General features: G+C 36.0%; 1 protein-coding gene across 1 annotated transcript; it reads right to left on the bottom strand.

The window, feature by feature from the left end:
• Positions 1–406: 406 nt before the first annotated feature.
• Positions 407–1,557, bottom strand: LOC130591389 (uncharacterized). The gene is made up of 2 exons (XM_057394689.1): positions 1,027–1,557; positions 407–898 (listed from the first exon to the last, which is right to left on the bottom strand). Exons 1-2 carry the CDS (start codon positions 1,555–1,557, stop codon positions 407–409), a joined length of 1,023 nt encoding a protein of 340 aa, XP_057250672.1.
• Positions 1,558–15,832: the final 14,275 nt, after the last annotated feature.

Raw genomic sequence — 15,832 nt, 5'->3', positions numbered from 1 at the left:
GAAGTAGCAGAGAACAGTTTGAAGGCCTTTAGCATAGTATAAACAGAGGGGAAATTCCCTTCGCAGCATAATATTATATCATCAGCAAACACCATATGATTCAACTTGCTCTTTTTACATCTTGGATGATAATTGAAATGTGGATGACTCTCCAAGGTCCCCATAAGCCTTGACAAATATTCCATACAGATGACAAATAAAAGAGGTGATATAGGGTCTCCCTGCCTTAATCCCCTTTTTGAGCTAAAATAACCATGCATAGAGCCATTTATCATTAAAGTAAACTTTGGAGTTTTCACACAGAGCATGATAAGACTCACAAACTTATCAGGGAAGTTGAGAGCCTTTAGCATTTCTTCCAGAAACTCCCATTCAATTGTATCATAGGCTTTTTTTAAATCTAGCTTCATAATACAACTTGGCTTGCTATATTTTTCCTCCCATAATGTCTTACCAAATCCTGACAGACCATTATGTTGTGTGCTATAAATCTTTCTTTCACAAAAGCTCCTTGGTTCTCAGCTATTATCTCAGGCAAAATCAAGCTCAATCTTTTACAAATCATTTTGGTTATGCATTTATATAGAGTGTTACAGCATGCTATTGGCCTAAACTCACTAACAGAACTTGGGCATCTAACTTTAGGAACTAGAGTTAGAGTTGTAGCGTTCAGTTCAGAAAGGAGCTTATCAGAGTGTATCATGTCTAACACAGCTTGAATGATCTCCTCACCTATTACATCCCATGCATCTCTGAAAAAATGAGTTCCATATCCATCTGGACCAGGGCTTTTATCACCTGGGATAGAAAACAAGGCTTCTTTCACCTCCTGAGCAGTATAAGGCATAGACAGCAACTGAATGTGTTCTCTCTTCAGTACTGGCCCTTTTGCAATCACCTGAGCATAGACTTATTTTCTATTAGGCATAGCAGAACCTAATAGTTGCTCATAATAAGCTAGAAAAGCTTTATTTACATCCTGAGGGTTATCATGCCACTGCCCTTCACTATCATTAATTGCATAACAGTGTTCTTCAATCTTCTATTCTTGATGGATTGATGAAATATTGCTGTATTTTCATCTCCATCTTTACACCATTGCATCTTAGCTTTCTGAGTAAGAAACTCTTGGTAGCTCTTGTGAATCTGCCTATATTCAGCAGCTGCCTGATCCTCTTCTCTTCGAGCTTCTGCACATCTAGGGTTCTGTTGCAGGTTCTCTTGACATTTGATCAATTTCTGATAAGCCTGAATATCTCTACATTGTATGTCAGAATATCCTTCTCTATTCAATTTCTTCAAAGCTAACTTTGTATTTTTCAACTTTTGCACCACTTGAAACATCAATGTACCTTGCACCATAATGCTCCAACTACTTCTGACAATATCAAGAAAATTTGGAGCATTACTCCACATTTTATAGTACTTAAAAGGGTGTCTACCAATCTCTAGATTTGGATAGACTGTTATGACCACAGGGCTGTGATCAAATTGCCCCTCAGGAAGAAAATGGGTGACTGCAGTTGGATAATGATCTAACCACTTCTGATTAACCATAGCCCTATCAAAGCTTACACAAAACCTTACTCTCTCCCTGTTGCTTGTTGTTCCATGTAAAATAGTTGCCAGTACTAACCATATCCTGCAAAGCACAAGTCTGCACACAACATTGCAATCTCATAGTCTCTTGTTGTCTCACAGTAGAGCCTATTCTTTCATCTGGAAGCAGCACACAGTTGAAGTCCCCTACTACCACCCAGGGTATACTATTATGATTTGCAATATTTTCTAAGTCCGTCCATACTTCATCTCTCTCATTTGCATCATTTGATGCATAAACAATAGAACAGCAGAATTGAGATAATCCACTAACTGGCTTGACAATACAGTTCATTAATTGACTGGTACTTTTCCCTATAGTGACATGGAAACTTAGAGGATTCCAAGCCAACACAATTCTTCCCCCTTTGTGATAAGCAGAGTTAGAGGTGAAACACCACCCTTTAAACAAACTAAGGTAAATCTCCCCCATTTTAGGAGCCTTTACTTTAGTTTCAAGGAGTCCAACAAGACCAACACTTTGGTTATTCAAAACCAATTTCACTTCCTTTTGTTTTTGTTGGCTGTTGAGACCCCTTACATTCCATATAAGAATCTTATCCATGGGCTTCAGGAGGTTTGCCGCCTCCTGAACCTTCCCCTATAGCCTCACAAGCTATCATTCCAACTATCACAGCTTCTTCAATCAATTCCTCCTTCTGCTCATTAGGCCTTTCATCCTCTTTTCCTCCTTCTATCTGCTCTAATACTGCAAAAGTATTGTGAACTGGCGTCACATTAGTACTAGTCAGGCTTCGTTTGATTGGATTCCGGACAGGTTGCAAATCTTGCTGTTCTGTTCTCTGCTGTACCCTCTGCCCCTAATCCTTCTGTCTCCACTCCTTCCTCACCTTAGGTTTTACACATGATGAAGTATCATGCCCTATCTTCTTACAAATGTTACATAATAATGGCTTCCACTCATAATACACAGCCACTTCTACCAGCTTATTATGTTCATTAAGGAATTGCAGTTTCTCAAGAAACTCCTGCCCTATGCATACCTCCACCATGATCCTGGCATATTGTAACTTTTCCCTCTTGCTTGTTGCCTGGTCAGTTTTTATCATTCTTCCTATTGGTCTGACAATCTTTTCCAAACAGGATTCCCCCCAATATTTGAAATCCAGTTGTAACTGGATCCATATAGGCATAACTTGGATATCCTCTTTGCTTAGGTCAATATCAGCTGACCATGGTTTCACTACAACAGGTTTACTATCAAAAAAGAGGTTGTTCCCAGTAAGAACCTTGTCTCGTTGCTCCATTGTAGTGAAACGAACAACAAAAATACCCTTCTTAACCATCGCAATTTTATCAATACATTGGGAAAGTAGCTTATAGATTAGCACTGCCAATGGAGTTTGAAAAGATGCATGATGTATTCCATATCTCCCAACTTAAGCGTTATATCCCTGATGAGCGTCATGTGTTAGAGCCTGAAAGAGTTCAGATAGATAGTAGTCTCGCATATGAGGAAAGGCCTGTCAAGATTCTCGACAGGAAAGTGCGTAGTACGCGCAACAAGGATGTTCATATTGTCAAGGTTCTTTGGTCTAACCACGAGTCAGATGAGGCAACGTGGGAAGCCGAAGAAGATATGAGGAAAAAGTATCCAGATCTATTCCTTGAGGTGAGTTACGAGGGCGTAACTCGTTTTCTTTAAGGAGGGTAGAATGCGATAAATTTCGCGCTTTTGTCTATTTTTATAAAATTTTCATGCATATGTATGCCTATGTTGAGCAAGTTGCACATGTTAGTGCAAAAGAAGTAGAGTCTCCGCGTAAGAAAAGTGTTTATAAGTAACACAAGTGTTTTAAAAATGGGAAAGTGCACAAGAGGCACTACCTTGTTTCAAAAAAAAAACTTTCGAAATGATGAGTTCAAAATTTTGAAAGTACGAGGATTTTGTGTCAAGTTTCAGGACGAAACTTCTTTTAAGGGGGGTAGACTATAATCCCCCACAATTTTAAAGAATTTTTATAGATATATTCAGTATTTATGTAGTTATATTTGAATCCAAATGAGTTTGGCAAATGGTTTGACTATTTAAAAAGGGTTGACTATTTTAAAAGTCAAATGAAATTATTTTCATAGCTTAATAAAATTAGAAAATATTTTAATTAAGCATGTTTTAATAAAAGTTTTAAATATTTAAAAGTATGTTGAAAAGGAAGTTTAATGGAATCGAAAATTCAAAAAGAGATAAAAAGGGAAAGAGTCATTTGATGGCTAAAGTCTAAAATAGCCCATCTTATTAGTCATTAAGTTTCATTAATTATAATCTCTTTTCCTAAGCCCATAAAGGGAAGCTTTTATATAAATATCCTAAAAACCCAAATTATTTCACCCTACACATTAATTTCTCTCAATTCTCACGTCATTCTCTCTCCCTCTACTCGACTTTTTCTCTCTCCTCCTTGTTCGTGCGTCTTTCTTGATTTTTCACTCAAAAATTCGTTTCTTCTTCTTCAAGTAACGTTTCTTGTTCAACAAGAAACGTCACAAATCTTTTTCAAGAGCCAAGAACCGCCGACCGCCAGTCCCCTGCTGTGGCTGCTGCTGTCCGGCGCCTCCTTCAAACTTATTATTGGTTGTTTTCTTTCTTCCTTCCTAAGATTCCATTAAAAACTAGTTTTTATGTTATTTTATTATTATTTTTCATGTTTGCAAATTAAATTACTGTTTTATTTGTGTAAATAATTTTGGTCATCATGATTATTATTATAATAAATTTCAGATTTATTATGTTGAGTTTATTTTTAGTTTTAATCATAGAAATAAGAGTTTTTAGGGTTTTTAATTTCTAAAAACTAAAGTTATATATTATAAAGTATGAGATTTATTTAGTACGTAATTTTAAATACGTTTTATATGTTTTGAGGATGGTTATTAAATTTTATAAGTGCTGTAATTTCAGAAAAATAGTATTTATGGAGTTTTCAAGGATTTTTAATTGCTAGAATAGTAATACTATACTAGAAATTAAAAATAACGTAAGTATGGTATTTAAAAACGACTTTTAAAACGTGTTTTATGGGGTTTTAATCGTTTTAAAGCTGCTGGAATTTTTAGTTCAAGCTATTAATTTTCATTACTTTATTTTATAGGCGGAGATTACGTTGTAGGGGACTTTTAACGACTTAAAAGTGGCCTACAGGCTAGTGTATACAAGGTACATACATTATCTACGTGCTATGTGATTTAGAAGCATGCTCTAAGAGTATTTTAATATTAGTATCATGTATAGGAACTCGTTTGTTCATATATGTGAATGCTGGAATTTATTTTACATGTTATGTGCCATGTGCAACATGTGATCTAGAAGTGATTATGTTATCAGATTATAAATGTTTGTATGGAATGTTTGATGCAAGCATGTTAAGTTTGTTTATTTATTAATTCGTGAGTGAATTAATATAAGTTAAAATGAATCATGCACTAATACAGAAAAGGCAATTTGCGTCGGATGTGGGGCGCCTATTTGCGTTGGACTATGGTGCGACGCCAAATCCCTCAATGCAAATGACTCATAAACGATCTGTGTCGTATGCGGAAACGACGCAGATGGTTCAGCTATTTGCATCGCACCTTTATACGCTACGACGCAAGTGGTTCTCCCTTGCCCAACATAGAGCGGTTATGTGCGTCGCACATTACCTATGGTGCGACGCAGATAAGTGATTTGCGTTGCACCTTAGGCTACGTGCGACGCAAATTTTAATTTTTAAAAAAAAAAAAATTGTTTTTTTTTGGGAAAAAAATTGATTTTATGAACAGAATGAGGCTCTGTGCAAACGCAATCGTAGATTTGTAATAATAAATTACAGAAAAATAAAGAAAAAGAGATAAATTACAACTCCACAACAATATTGTTTTGATTCTGCACATAATTTATTACTGTTACTATCAAAAAATGTATTACAAACTAAACGAATGAGAGAAAAAAATGTGTAAAATAAATACAAATAAATTACATTTTGCAGTAAAAAAAAATATGTAAAACCAAAACTGAATCTAGAATCATGAGAAATAATCTTGAAGAGGAAGAAGGCTTCGAGAACATGGCTTCGATAACAAGGCTTCGAGATCTGAAAACGAAAAAAAGGAATTTCAGAAGAGAAAATTTAAAAGAAAATCCTAAATCTGGAAAATAAAGCCTAGACTAGGATAAATACCATAAAAAAAACAAAAAAAATCAGATTTAAGAAAAACGAAATAAAAAACTTAAATATTCAGATCTAACATACAAAAAAACGAAATAAAAAAAAAAACCTAAAAAAAGAAAATCAGATCTAACATACAAGAATGAAATTGCACTAAATATATTTTAAAAAAAACCTAAATCACCAAAATCAGAGCGAGGAATTTTCGTTCTTTCTTCAAATCTCGTTCTTCTTGAATTTTCGTTCTTGAATTTGAGAAAACAGTAGCGAGGAATTCGGACTCGTCGGCGAAAAAAGGATGCTGAAGATTCGATGCTTGTCGGTCTTCGATGCTGAATTCGCTCGCCGGAATTACAGTTGAGTGAGGGAGAAATTAAACGGCTGAAGATTCGATGCTTGTCGGGTCTTCGATGCTGAGAGATGATGAGAGTTGATGATGATGAGATTTGAGAGAAATTATCACAAACAATGTTATTTCACTATTTTGATAATGACATATAATTAATGTTTTATTAGTTTATTTCGCTTTTTAGGTTCCTTGTTAGAAGTAACTGGTTTATGTCTTTGTTCTAGTTCTCTAGTTTGTTTTTGTTTTATTTATTTTACTTGTCTAGTTTTAATACGAATAAATGTTCGTATGGTTCACAAATAAAATGGTAAATATTTTATGAACATTTGATTAAGTATTTAATCAAGTTTAAATTTATTTATTATTTACTTGTGTTATCCGAATTATATTATGGTGATAACTAATGAAATATATGAAGATTCCATAATATCTTGTTTAGTGTAATGTATGCGCAGCATTTATATTTTCCTAGAAATATGGAGGGGCAAATCATTAACCTAAGCAGCAGCGCCAACAAAGTGAAAGTTGAAGTAGTTCCTAGAATTTAGGAACCACAACAACCTAACTATATGTAAGGCGTGTGATAATGGAGAAGTGGCTGAGATCATGGAGAAGATCGTGGAAGCCTAACAAACTAAACTGCCAACGGATAGATTACAACGGACAAAATGGAGAAGTGGCTAAGAGAACGTGTGTTCATGGAGAAGAACATGGAGAAGTTCGTGGAGAAGAAAGCAAGTAAATAGGTCTCTACAAATAGATGTTTGTAATGATCTTTTAAAATAACTTTCAGAATTTTTATGTATTATTCTTAGTGAAAGTTAGCTCGGTTTTTCTTCTTCTTAGACATTGATGTATTATAGATTGGGTTGAGAGAATCAAAATTTGTAATCATTCTTGAGAGAATGAGAGAAAGAGAAAGAGAAAAGACTTCGAGTGAAGTCAAGGGAGAAGTCAACTGTTCAGGGGGAACAGGCTGACGGGGAACAAGTTCCTAGAGGAACAGAGTTGGTCCAAGTTTAGGTTGTACAAAAGAGAGTCTTTTGGCCTAAAAGTGATTAAAGAGAATTGAGTCAAAATCCCTAGTGGTCAAAGGTTTTTCTTCCTATTGGCCTAGGAAGTTTTCCTTGTAAAAATTCGTGTTCCTAATTCTTTCTTATTCGTGCAATTATTCCTTCTTACTTATTCATTCTTTTATTTCGCAAAAAGTTTGAAAATCTCTCCAACTACAATTCACCCCCCCCCTCTTGTAGTTGCTTAAGTGTTCGTCCAAGACTAACAATTGGTATCAGAGCCTAGTTCCTCCAAAATCAGTTAACACTGAGGAGCTAGTTCCTGGAAACGATGAACACATCAGGGTAAAGATTGGAAGAAGGTTACTCAACTCAGCGTCCACCATGTTTAATGGCAAGTATTACCCATACTGGAAGAATGTATGGAAATCTTCATCAAGGCCGAAAACTATCAAGTTTGGAGAGTAATAGAGATTGGTGACTTCGAAGTCACAGATGAAAAATGAAAAAGGTGAAGACATCCCTAAACCTCTCTCCAAATTTGATAAAGATGACTTCGACAAAATGGAGATGAACAACTTGGCGAAGAAAATTCTTCACTGTGGTCTTGGTCCCCATGAACACAATCGAATCATGGGATGCAAGTCAGCCAAGCAAATGTGGGAACTTCTTCAAGTTACTCATGAAGGTCAAGCAAGTCAAGCGATCGAAGATTGACATGCTCATGCACAAATATGAGCTATTTCAAATGAAACCTAAGGAGTCTGTTCAAGTGATGTCACAAGATTCTCCAACATCATAAATGAGCTTGAATCTCTAGGAAAGATCATCACCCCTGAGGAACAAGTACGTAAAGTTCTACGAAGTCTTCCTCAGGATGAAAAATGGATGGCAAAGGTCACAGCCTTGCTCGAAACTAAAGATTTCACCACATTCAATATCGAGCAACTTTCCGATTCCTTGTTAACTCATGAAATCCATCTAGGAACTCATGAAGTTGACTCAAATAGACCTAAGGCCTTGGCTCTCAAGTCCGATGATCTGGAGGATTCAGATACTGATGATGAAGAAGCAGCACTGATCGTGAAAAGATTCAAAAAGTTCTTCAACAAGAACTACAAAGGGAAAAACTTGAAAAAGCCTGGAAAGTTAAGCACAAAGTGTGGAAGTCCGGATCACTTCAAAAAGAATGCCCTCTCTGGGAAAATGAAAAAGGGAAAGGCAAATACAAGGAGAAGGGAAAGGAAAAACAAAAACCTTTCTCAAAAGTTGATATGAGAAGGGCCATGGTAGCTGCCTGGGAGAACCGACTCAGACGGAGCAGGAACAACCAGAAAGGAAACAACACACTTATGTCTCATGGCAAAAACAGACGAAGAAGAAGACTTGCCAGACAACAAGGTACGCATAAATGTTATAGAAGAAGAATTAAAAGAACTTTCAAAGAATCAACTAATAAAACTACTTTTGGAAACCTTAGATGACTACAAGGCAATTTGTGTTAGAGAAGAAAATTTAGAAAAAGCCTTGGAAGTCACCAAAGGACATTCAAATTGGTTATTAAACAGTGAATGCAAACATTGAAGAAAGATTCTTTGAAGTTTTGATGAAAACCGACGTATTCGAGAAGCTTTTGAAAATGCTAAAAATAAAACTACTTCTTGAATATAAATGGCTGAATGAAACTATTTGTTCCTGAAGGAACCATTCCTCTATAAATACAAGATCCGAGTTCGAAAAATTAAAATTCGAACATGAAAAAGTTTTGAGTAAATATCTTGTACTTAAAGAGAAAAGGAAGCTTCAAGAACAACTCTTCCTGATCCAGTATGCTGGATACAAAAATATAAAATGAAGGAAGAAGTGGGATAGGTTTCAATCACAAGAAGAAGAACAAAATGAAAAAATATGTTGATCTTCCAAGCAGCCGAATATGCTCTTACTGTGGGAATAGTGGACACTTAGTGTCTGACTGTTCCTCCAAAGAAGAACATATTGAAATGAATATCCACTTAATCAAGTATGTCTGGAAAGCTAAGAGAAATATTAGCCCAACAGAGGAACCCAAGTCAAACTGGTTCCTACCACTGACTGATTGCTTTGATGTAGGCTAAAGTGGGGGGAAACAACCTGTGGTACCTCGACAGCGGTTGTTCTAAACTATGACAGGAGGTAAAGAGAAATTCCTCTCGCTTTCAGCCTATGATGGAGGAATGTGACCTTTGAGACAATCTTACCGGTAACATAGTTGCAATCGGGAAGGTAGGAAAGTCTAAGTCACATTCCATAGACAATGTATTTTTGGTCGAGGGTTTGAAACATAATCTGCTTAGTATTTCTCAATTTTGCGACAAAGGGAACAGTGTAAATTTTACTAATGAACATTGTATAGTAAGCAATACAGGAACAGGTACCAAAATTCTAGAAGGAATAAGGAAGAGAAATACCTATGTTGTTGATCTCAAATTCTCAACCTTGTTCCTAGGAACAATCTAACATGTTTAAGTGCCATTGATAATGAACCACTTCTTTGGCATAAAAGATGTGGTCATGCAAGCATGACATTACTCCAGAAGCTAAGTGATAAGGAATTGGTGATTGGATTACCAACTATCAAAGCCTCAAACCATGAAGTTTGTGGACCATGTGCAAAAGGTAAACAAGTTAGATCCTCGTTCAAGTCAAAGAAAATGGTAAGCTCACAAAGTCCCTTGAATTATTCATATGGATTTGTGTCCCTGTTCGAATCCAAAGTCGATCTGGTAAGAGATATGTACTTGTAATAGTTGATGATTTTTCAAGGTACACTTGTGTTTTTCTTCATAGCAAAGATGAAACATTTGACGAATTTGTTAACTTTGCTAAAAGAACTCAAAGAATAAGTGGTTTTAAGATTAAGCACTTGCGTTCTGATCATGGTAGAGAGTTTGAAAACTCAAAATTTGACGAGTTTTACAGGCATGAAGGTCTCGATCACAACTTCTCAGCTCCTAGAACCCCACAACAAAATGGCGTGGTAGAACGGAAGAATCGCACTTTGGAGAACATGGCAAGAACGATGATAATTGCAAGCAATCTTCCGAAGAATTTCTGGGCCGAAGCAGTGAATACGGCATGCTATATTATCAATAGAGTCATGCTAAGACCTATCATCTTAAAGACCCCTTATGAGCTACTTAAAGAAGAAAAACCCAATATCTCATACTTTAGAGTTTTTGGTTGTAAATGCTTTGTACATAATAACGGTAAAGACAATTTAGGAAAGTTTGATGCTAGAAGCGATGAGGCTGTTTTTATTGGATATGCCTTAAGTAGTAAGGCATATAGAGTTTACAACAATGAACAATGTGTGTTGAGGAAAGTATCCATGTCATTTTCGATGAAACTAACTCTCTGCAGGAACCAAGTCATGAAAATGACTTTGCAATAGGACTGACTCGTATTGAGGAGTCAGCAAACATTGATGAGGAACTAACACCTGCAGGTAACGACAAAAAGCATATTTCTGAGGAAGAGATGGTTGTTCCTGATCCTGTTATATAGGAGGAACAGGCACCAGAAATTCATCCAGAAGACGAGACGAATGAAGCTCCTCAAACTGGAGGAGCAGAGACAAGAAGAATTGAACCAAGACCGTGGAAACACTTAAAATCCCATCCATTGGATTTAATAGTAAGTGATATTGAAAAGGGAACTCAAACGAGATCCCAATTAAAAATATTTGTGCTTTCCATGCCTTTTTTCTATGACAGAACCAGGAGATCACAATGATGCCCTACTGGAGTCTGACTGGATAAACGCCATGCAAGAGGAACTAAATGAGTTCCAGAGGAACAAGGTCTGGCACCTAGAGACCAAACCTAAGAACCAGAAGGTAATTGGGCTAAAATGGGTCTTCAAGCTAATATACAGTCATAAGCCAGACTGTCCAAAGGTATAATAACAGAAGGTATGATTTTGATGAAACCTTTGCCCCTGTAGCTAGAATAGAGGCAATAAGAATCTTGATTGCCTTTGCATCATTCATGGGTTTTAGGTTGTATCAGATGGACGTCAAATGTGCCTTTTTAAATGGATATTTGATTGAAGACGTCTATGATGGAACAACCTCCTGGTTTTGAAAACCCGGATCTTCCAAACCATGTCTATAAGCTAGATAAAGCTCTTTATGGGCTTAAGCAAGCTCCTAGATCATGGTATAAAGACTCTCAAAATTCTTACTTTCTAATGATTTTATAAGAGGCAAAGTTATAGGACCCTGTTCCTTCGATCCAAAGGAACAGACATCCTAGTGGTTCAGATTTATGGTGATATAATTTTTGGTGCAACTAACGAATCTCTTTGTAAAGAATTTGCTGAGTTAATGCGTAGTAAATTTGAAATGAGTATGATGGGAGAATTAAACTTCTTTCTTGGTTTGCAAATCAAGCAAACTGAGAGAGGAACAATGATCCATCAACAAAAATACGTAAAATAGTTATTGAAAAAATATGGAATGGAACAAGCAAAAACAAACCATACTCCTATAGGAACAGGTACAAGGTTAGACGAGGATCAAAGTGGTAAGTCCGTAGATCAGAAACAATATAGAGGTATGATTGGTTCCTTACTCTATCTAACTGCAAGTAGGCCTGACATATCCTTTAGTGTTGGTTTATGTGCAAGATTCCAATCAAATCCTAAGGAATCCCATATGACAGCTGTTAAAAGGATTCTTAGATATTTGAAAGGAAGTGATGATTTTTGCTTGTTTTATCCTCGAAGTGACATCTTTAATCTTGTAAGCTATTCCGATGCTGACTATGCTGGAGACTTGGTGAATCGCAAAAGCACATCAGGTATTGTCTAGTTCCTAGGATCAAGCTTGGTATCTTGGAGTTCAAAAAACAAAATATCGTTGCTCTTTCCACAGCAGAAGCCGAATAGTGGCTGCTGATGCATGTTGTTCTCAGTATTGTGGATCAAGCAACAGGTACGTGACTTTGGCATAAAATTCAAGTGGTTCCTATATTTTGTGACAATACTAGTGCTATTTGCATTTCGAAGGATCCAGTTCATCATTCTAGAGTCAAACATATACACATTAGACATCATTTCCTAAAAGACAATGTAGAGAAAGGGTTAGTCAAAGTTGATTTATGTCCCACTGAAAATCAAATTTGATACTATTGACTGAACCTCTATCTATGGACAGGTTTGAAAAGATACGCTTGGAACTAGGAATGATAAAGATTGTTTAAATGTGCACATGATATGGTTTCCCCCAAATTGTTTCTTACTAAATATGTACTTTGCAATCTCATGAATTAATTTTCATACACCTAGGGTCAAGTATAAGGACTCACATATGTCTCTGAATATTACCCTTAGTGTCCTTACACATATTTGGTATGCTTGTAGTTTGTATATTATGGAACGAAAATTTTATCATATGCAAGAGTAAATTTTTTAAAAATTTCCTTGTTTCCTTTTCTTTTCACACCTTCCGTCCAAAAATTAAACACATCACTCTGAATTATGCCCAAAATTAAGCGTTCAATTAATCTAAAGTTAAGAGGAGTAACTTCATTAATTGCCTTCCGAAAACCCATAAAACCGCTTCATTAAACCACCTCTTCCATTTCTTTTCACACGGCATCATGATTACTTTATAAACCTAACACATCAAATCACTGAACCTTCACCTTTCTCACACATCAACTCAAGTCTCCCTCTCTCTCTCCTAATTCTCATCTTCAACCTCTCAAAATCTCTGAAAACATGTCTTCCAAAACTCAAACCTCTGATGCACATGCAAAATTACCCAAAGAGAAACCACCATCTCCTGAAGAAGAAAGTGCTCAAGAATCCTCCAAGAATGACGCAGATTCTTCTGGGTCAAAAACGGCATCTTCTTCTCCAATTTCTCACTCCCCGAAAAAGGAAGATGATGATCATGAAATTGAAAGTGAACAAGAACAAGAACTTGTTGTACCTACAAAAAGAGGTAAGAAAACAAAATCTTCGCAATTTCTTGTGGGTTTTTGTGTAGACATTGCATGGTGCAAAAAGTCTAAATGGAATGAGTTGTTGAAAATTTTAAAATTTCAGAAGTGGTTGAAAATTGTTAGCATAGATGAGGGTCTTTATGAAAAGGAGATGAAGGAATTTTGTTCTGGTTTGCAATAACAGAGGGTTGTGTGTATCGCTTGTTAATGGGTCAGTTGTTACAATCACTGAGAAGAAACTTGGGGACTGGTTTGATATTCCGAATGAGGGTTATAAGGATTACATTAAGGGAAGGGCTAAGTTAAATATAAATGGAGTCAATAATGCCAAAATTCTTGCCTACTTTAACGGACATTCTAATGCTTTATCTTTAGATCAAAAGGAGTTGTCTCCATTTCATAAGCTGTTGTTTCAGTTGGTTTGGCGTTTTATTTTACCTCGCTCTTCCAAAAGAACCCAGGCGAGCCTAATGGATCTTTCCATTATGTATTGCCTTGCTGAAAATATCAAAATCAACCTTCCCGCACTGATGATAGCCCATTTCTCTCACTGCATTACCCACAATACCAAAGTGGGTTATGGTAATCTTCTATCCTATGTATTCAAGCAATACAAGGTTAAACTCCCTTCCAGCCCCTCCTTTTCTCTTGAGCCCGAAAATTATCTTACAAAAGAAACTTTATCACGACTGAGTTTGAGGTTGGTAAAGGGAAAGCTAGAGTGTGAGAGAGAAGAAACTCCGGTTAAGGTTGAGGTAGGGAGTAAAAGAAAGTTAGAAGAAGAAGGGGTTGCCAGTGGGTCTGTCAGAAAAAGCCAAAGGTTGGCTGGGTCCAAGTTCCAGAAGGAACAGGATCAAGGTGAACCTGTCTTTATTCACCTAGATTATGATCATGTTCCTTCTACTGTCGTGGATTTCCCTTTACTTTCTACAACTGGACTAACAAGATGCTCCGGGAGATTCAGGATTCGTTGACCCTCCTACACACCAAGATCAATGCAATTGAAGCTACAGTTCATGTTCTCGACTCTCAGCAGCAGGATCAACTCCTTGCACTCAAGAATGCTGATACTGGGATCAGAAACAAGGTGGATGGTGTGCTTTCCAAGATAGATTCGGTGGTCTCCTCTCTCTTCAAACGAACCAAACCCTAACTTCTCTTAATCTTTGGCTAATTTGAACAATTTTATTTTGGGGCTTTAATTATTAAACACTCTTTTGGATTGTACTTTTTATGTCCTTCTGAGACATATGAAGTACTTTTAATATTTTCTTTGCTTTCTTCATTTTCTTTCTCATTACTCTGCATATTGATTGATTTTTGCTGTCCCTAATACTTCTCTCTGCTTGCCTATTATGCTTGTGTGTTTGGATGGCTAATATTATGAGATATCTGTTTGAGCAACTTGCTTGATGCCTAGACTGTTGACTCTCTAGTGCTGCAGGTACATCATTTGGTTTTGATAATGACAAAGGGGGAAGAGATAAAGTGTGTAACACAAAAATAAATTTTTTATCATAAGTTCCTTGTATATTCTGCTTGTCTCTGTTCCTACATATGTTGTCTCTGTTCCCAGACTGTAAAGTTGTTTACATTAGGTTAGTTTGTGTAGTTTGTTAAAGTTTGTGTAGTTTGCTTATTTTCTTCCTTCACAAAACAAAAAACCTTAAAAAAAAATTTTACTTAATTGTCATAATCAAAAAGGGGGAATATTGTTATTTAACTATTTTGATAATGACATATAATTAATGTTTTATTAGTTTATTTCGGTTTTTAGGTTCCTTGTTAGAAGTAACTGGTTTATGTCTTTGTTCTAGTTCTCTAGTTTGTTTTTGTTTTATTTATTTTACTTGTCTAGTTTTAATACGAATAAATGTTCCTATAGTTCACAAATAAAATGGTACATATTTTATGAACATTTGATTAAGTATTTAATCAAGTTTAAATTTATTTATTATTTACTTGTGTTATCCGAATTATATTATGGTGATAACTAATGAAATATATGAAAATTCCATAATATCTTGTTTAGTGTAATGTATGCGCAGCATTTATATTTTCCTAGAAATATGGAGGCGCAAATTATTAACCTAAGTAGCAGCGCCAACAAAGTGAAAGTTGAAGTAGTTCCTAGAATTTAGGAACCACAACAACCTAACTATATGTACGGCGTGTGATAATGGAGAAGTGGTTGAGATCATGGAGAAGATCGTGGAAGCCTAACAAACTAAACTGCCAACGGATAGATTACAACGGACAAAATGGAGAAGTGGCTAAGAGAACGTGTGTTCATGGAGAAGAACATGGAGAAGTTCGTGGAGAAGAAAGCAAGTAAATAGGTCTCTACAAATAGATGTTTGTAATGATCTTTTAGAATAACTTTCAGAATTTTTATGTATTATTCTTAGTGAAAGTTAGCTCGATTTTTCTTCTTCTTAGACATTGATGTATTATAGATTGGGTTGAGAGAATCAAAATCTGTAATCATTCTTGAGAGAAAGAGAGAAAGAGAAAAAGAAGAGAGAAAGAGAAAATACTTCGAGTGAAGTCAAGGGAGAAGTCAACTGTTCAGGGGGAACAGGCTGACGGGGAACAAGTTCCTAGAGGAACAGAGTTGGTCCAAGTTTAGGTTGTACAAAAGAGAGTCTTTTGGCTAAAAGTGATTAAAGAGAATTGAGTCAAAATCCCTAGTGGTCAAGGTTTTTCTTCCTATTGGGC

This window comes from Beta vulgaris, chromosome 5 (genome assembly GCF_026745355.1).
Source record: "Beta vulgaris subsp. vulgaris cultivar EL10 chromosome 5, EL10.2, whole genome shotgun sequence".
Taxonomy (NCBI): Eukaryota; Viridiplantae; Streptophyta; class Magnoliopsida; order Caryophyllales; family Amaranthaceae; genus Beta; species Beta vulgaris.
The sequence above is the reverse complement of the archived record's forward strand: the minus strand, read 5'-3'. Positions and strand labels throughout refer to the sequence as shown.

Coding starts and splice junctions, on each gene's coding strand:
- LOC130591389 (XM_057394689.1), bottom strand. CDS start 1,557: ATGGTTAATCAGAAGTGGTTAGATCATTATCCAACTGCAGTCACCCAT. Junction 899..1,026: donor ATAGAAGATTGAAGAACACT/GTTATGCAATTA, acceptor GTCTATGCTCAG/GTGATTGCAAAAGGGCCAGT.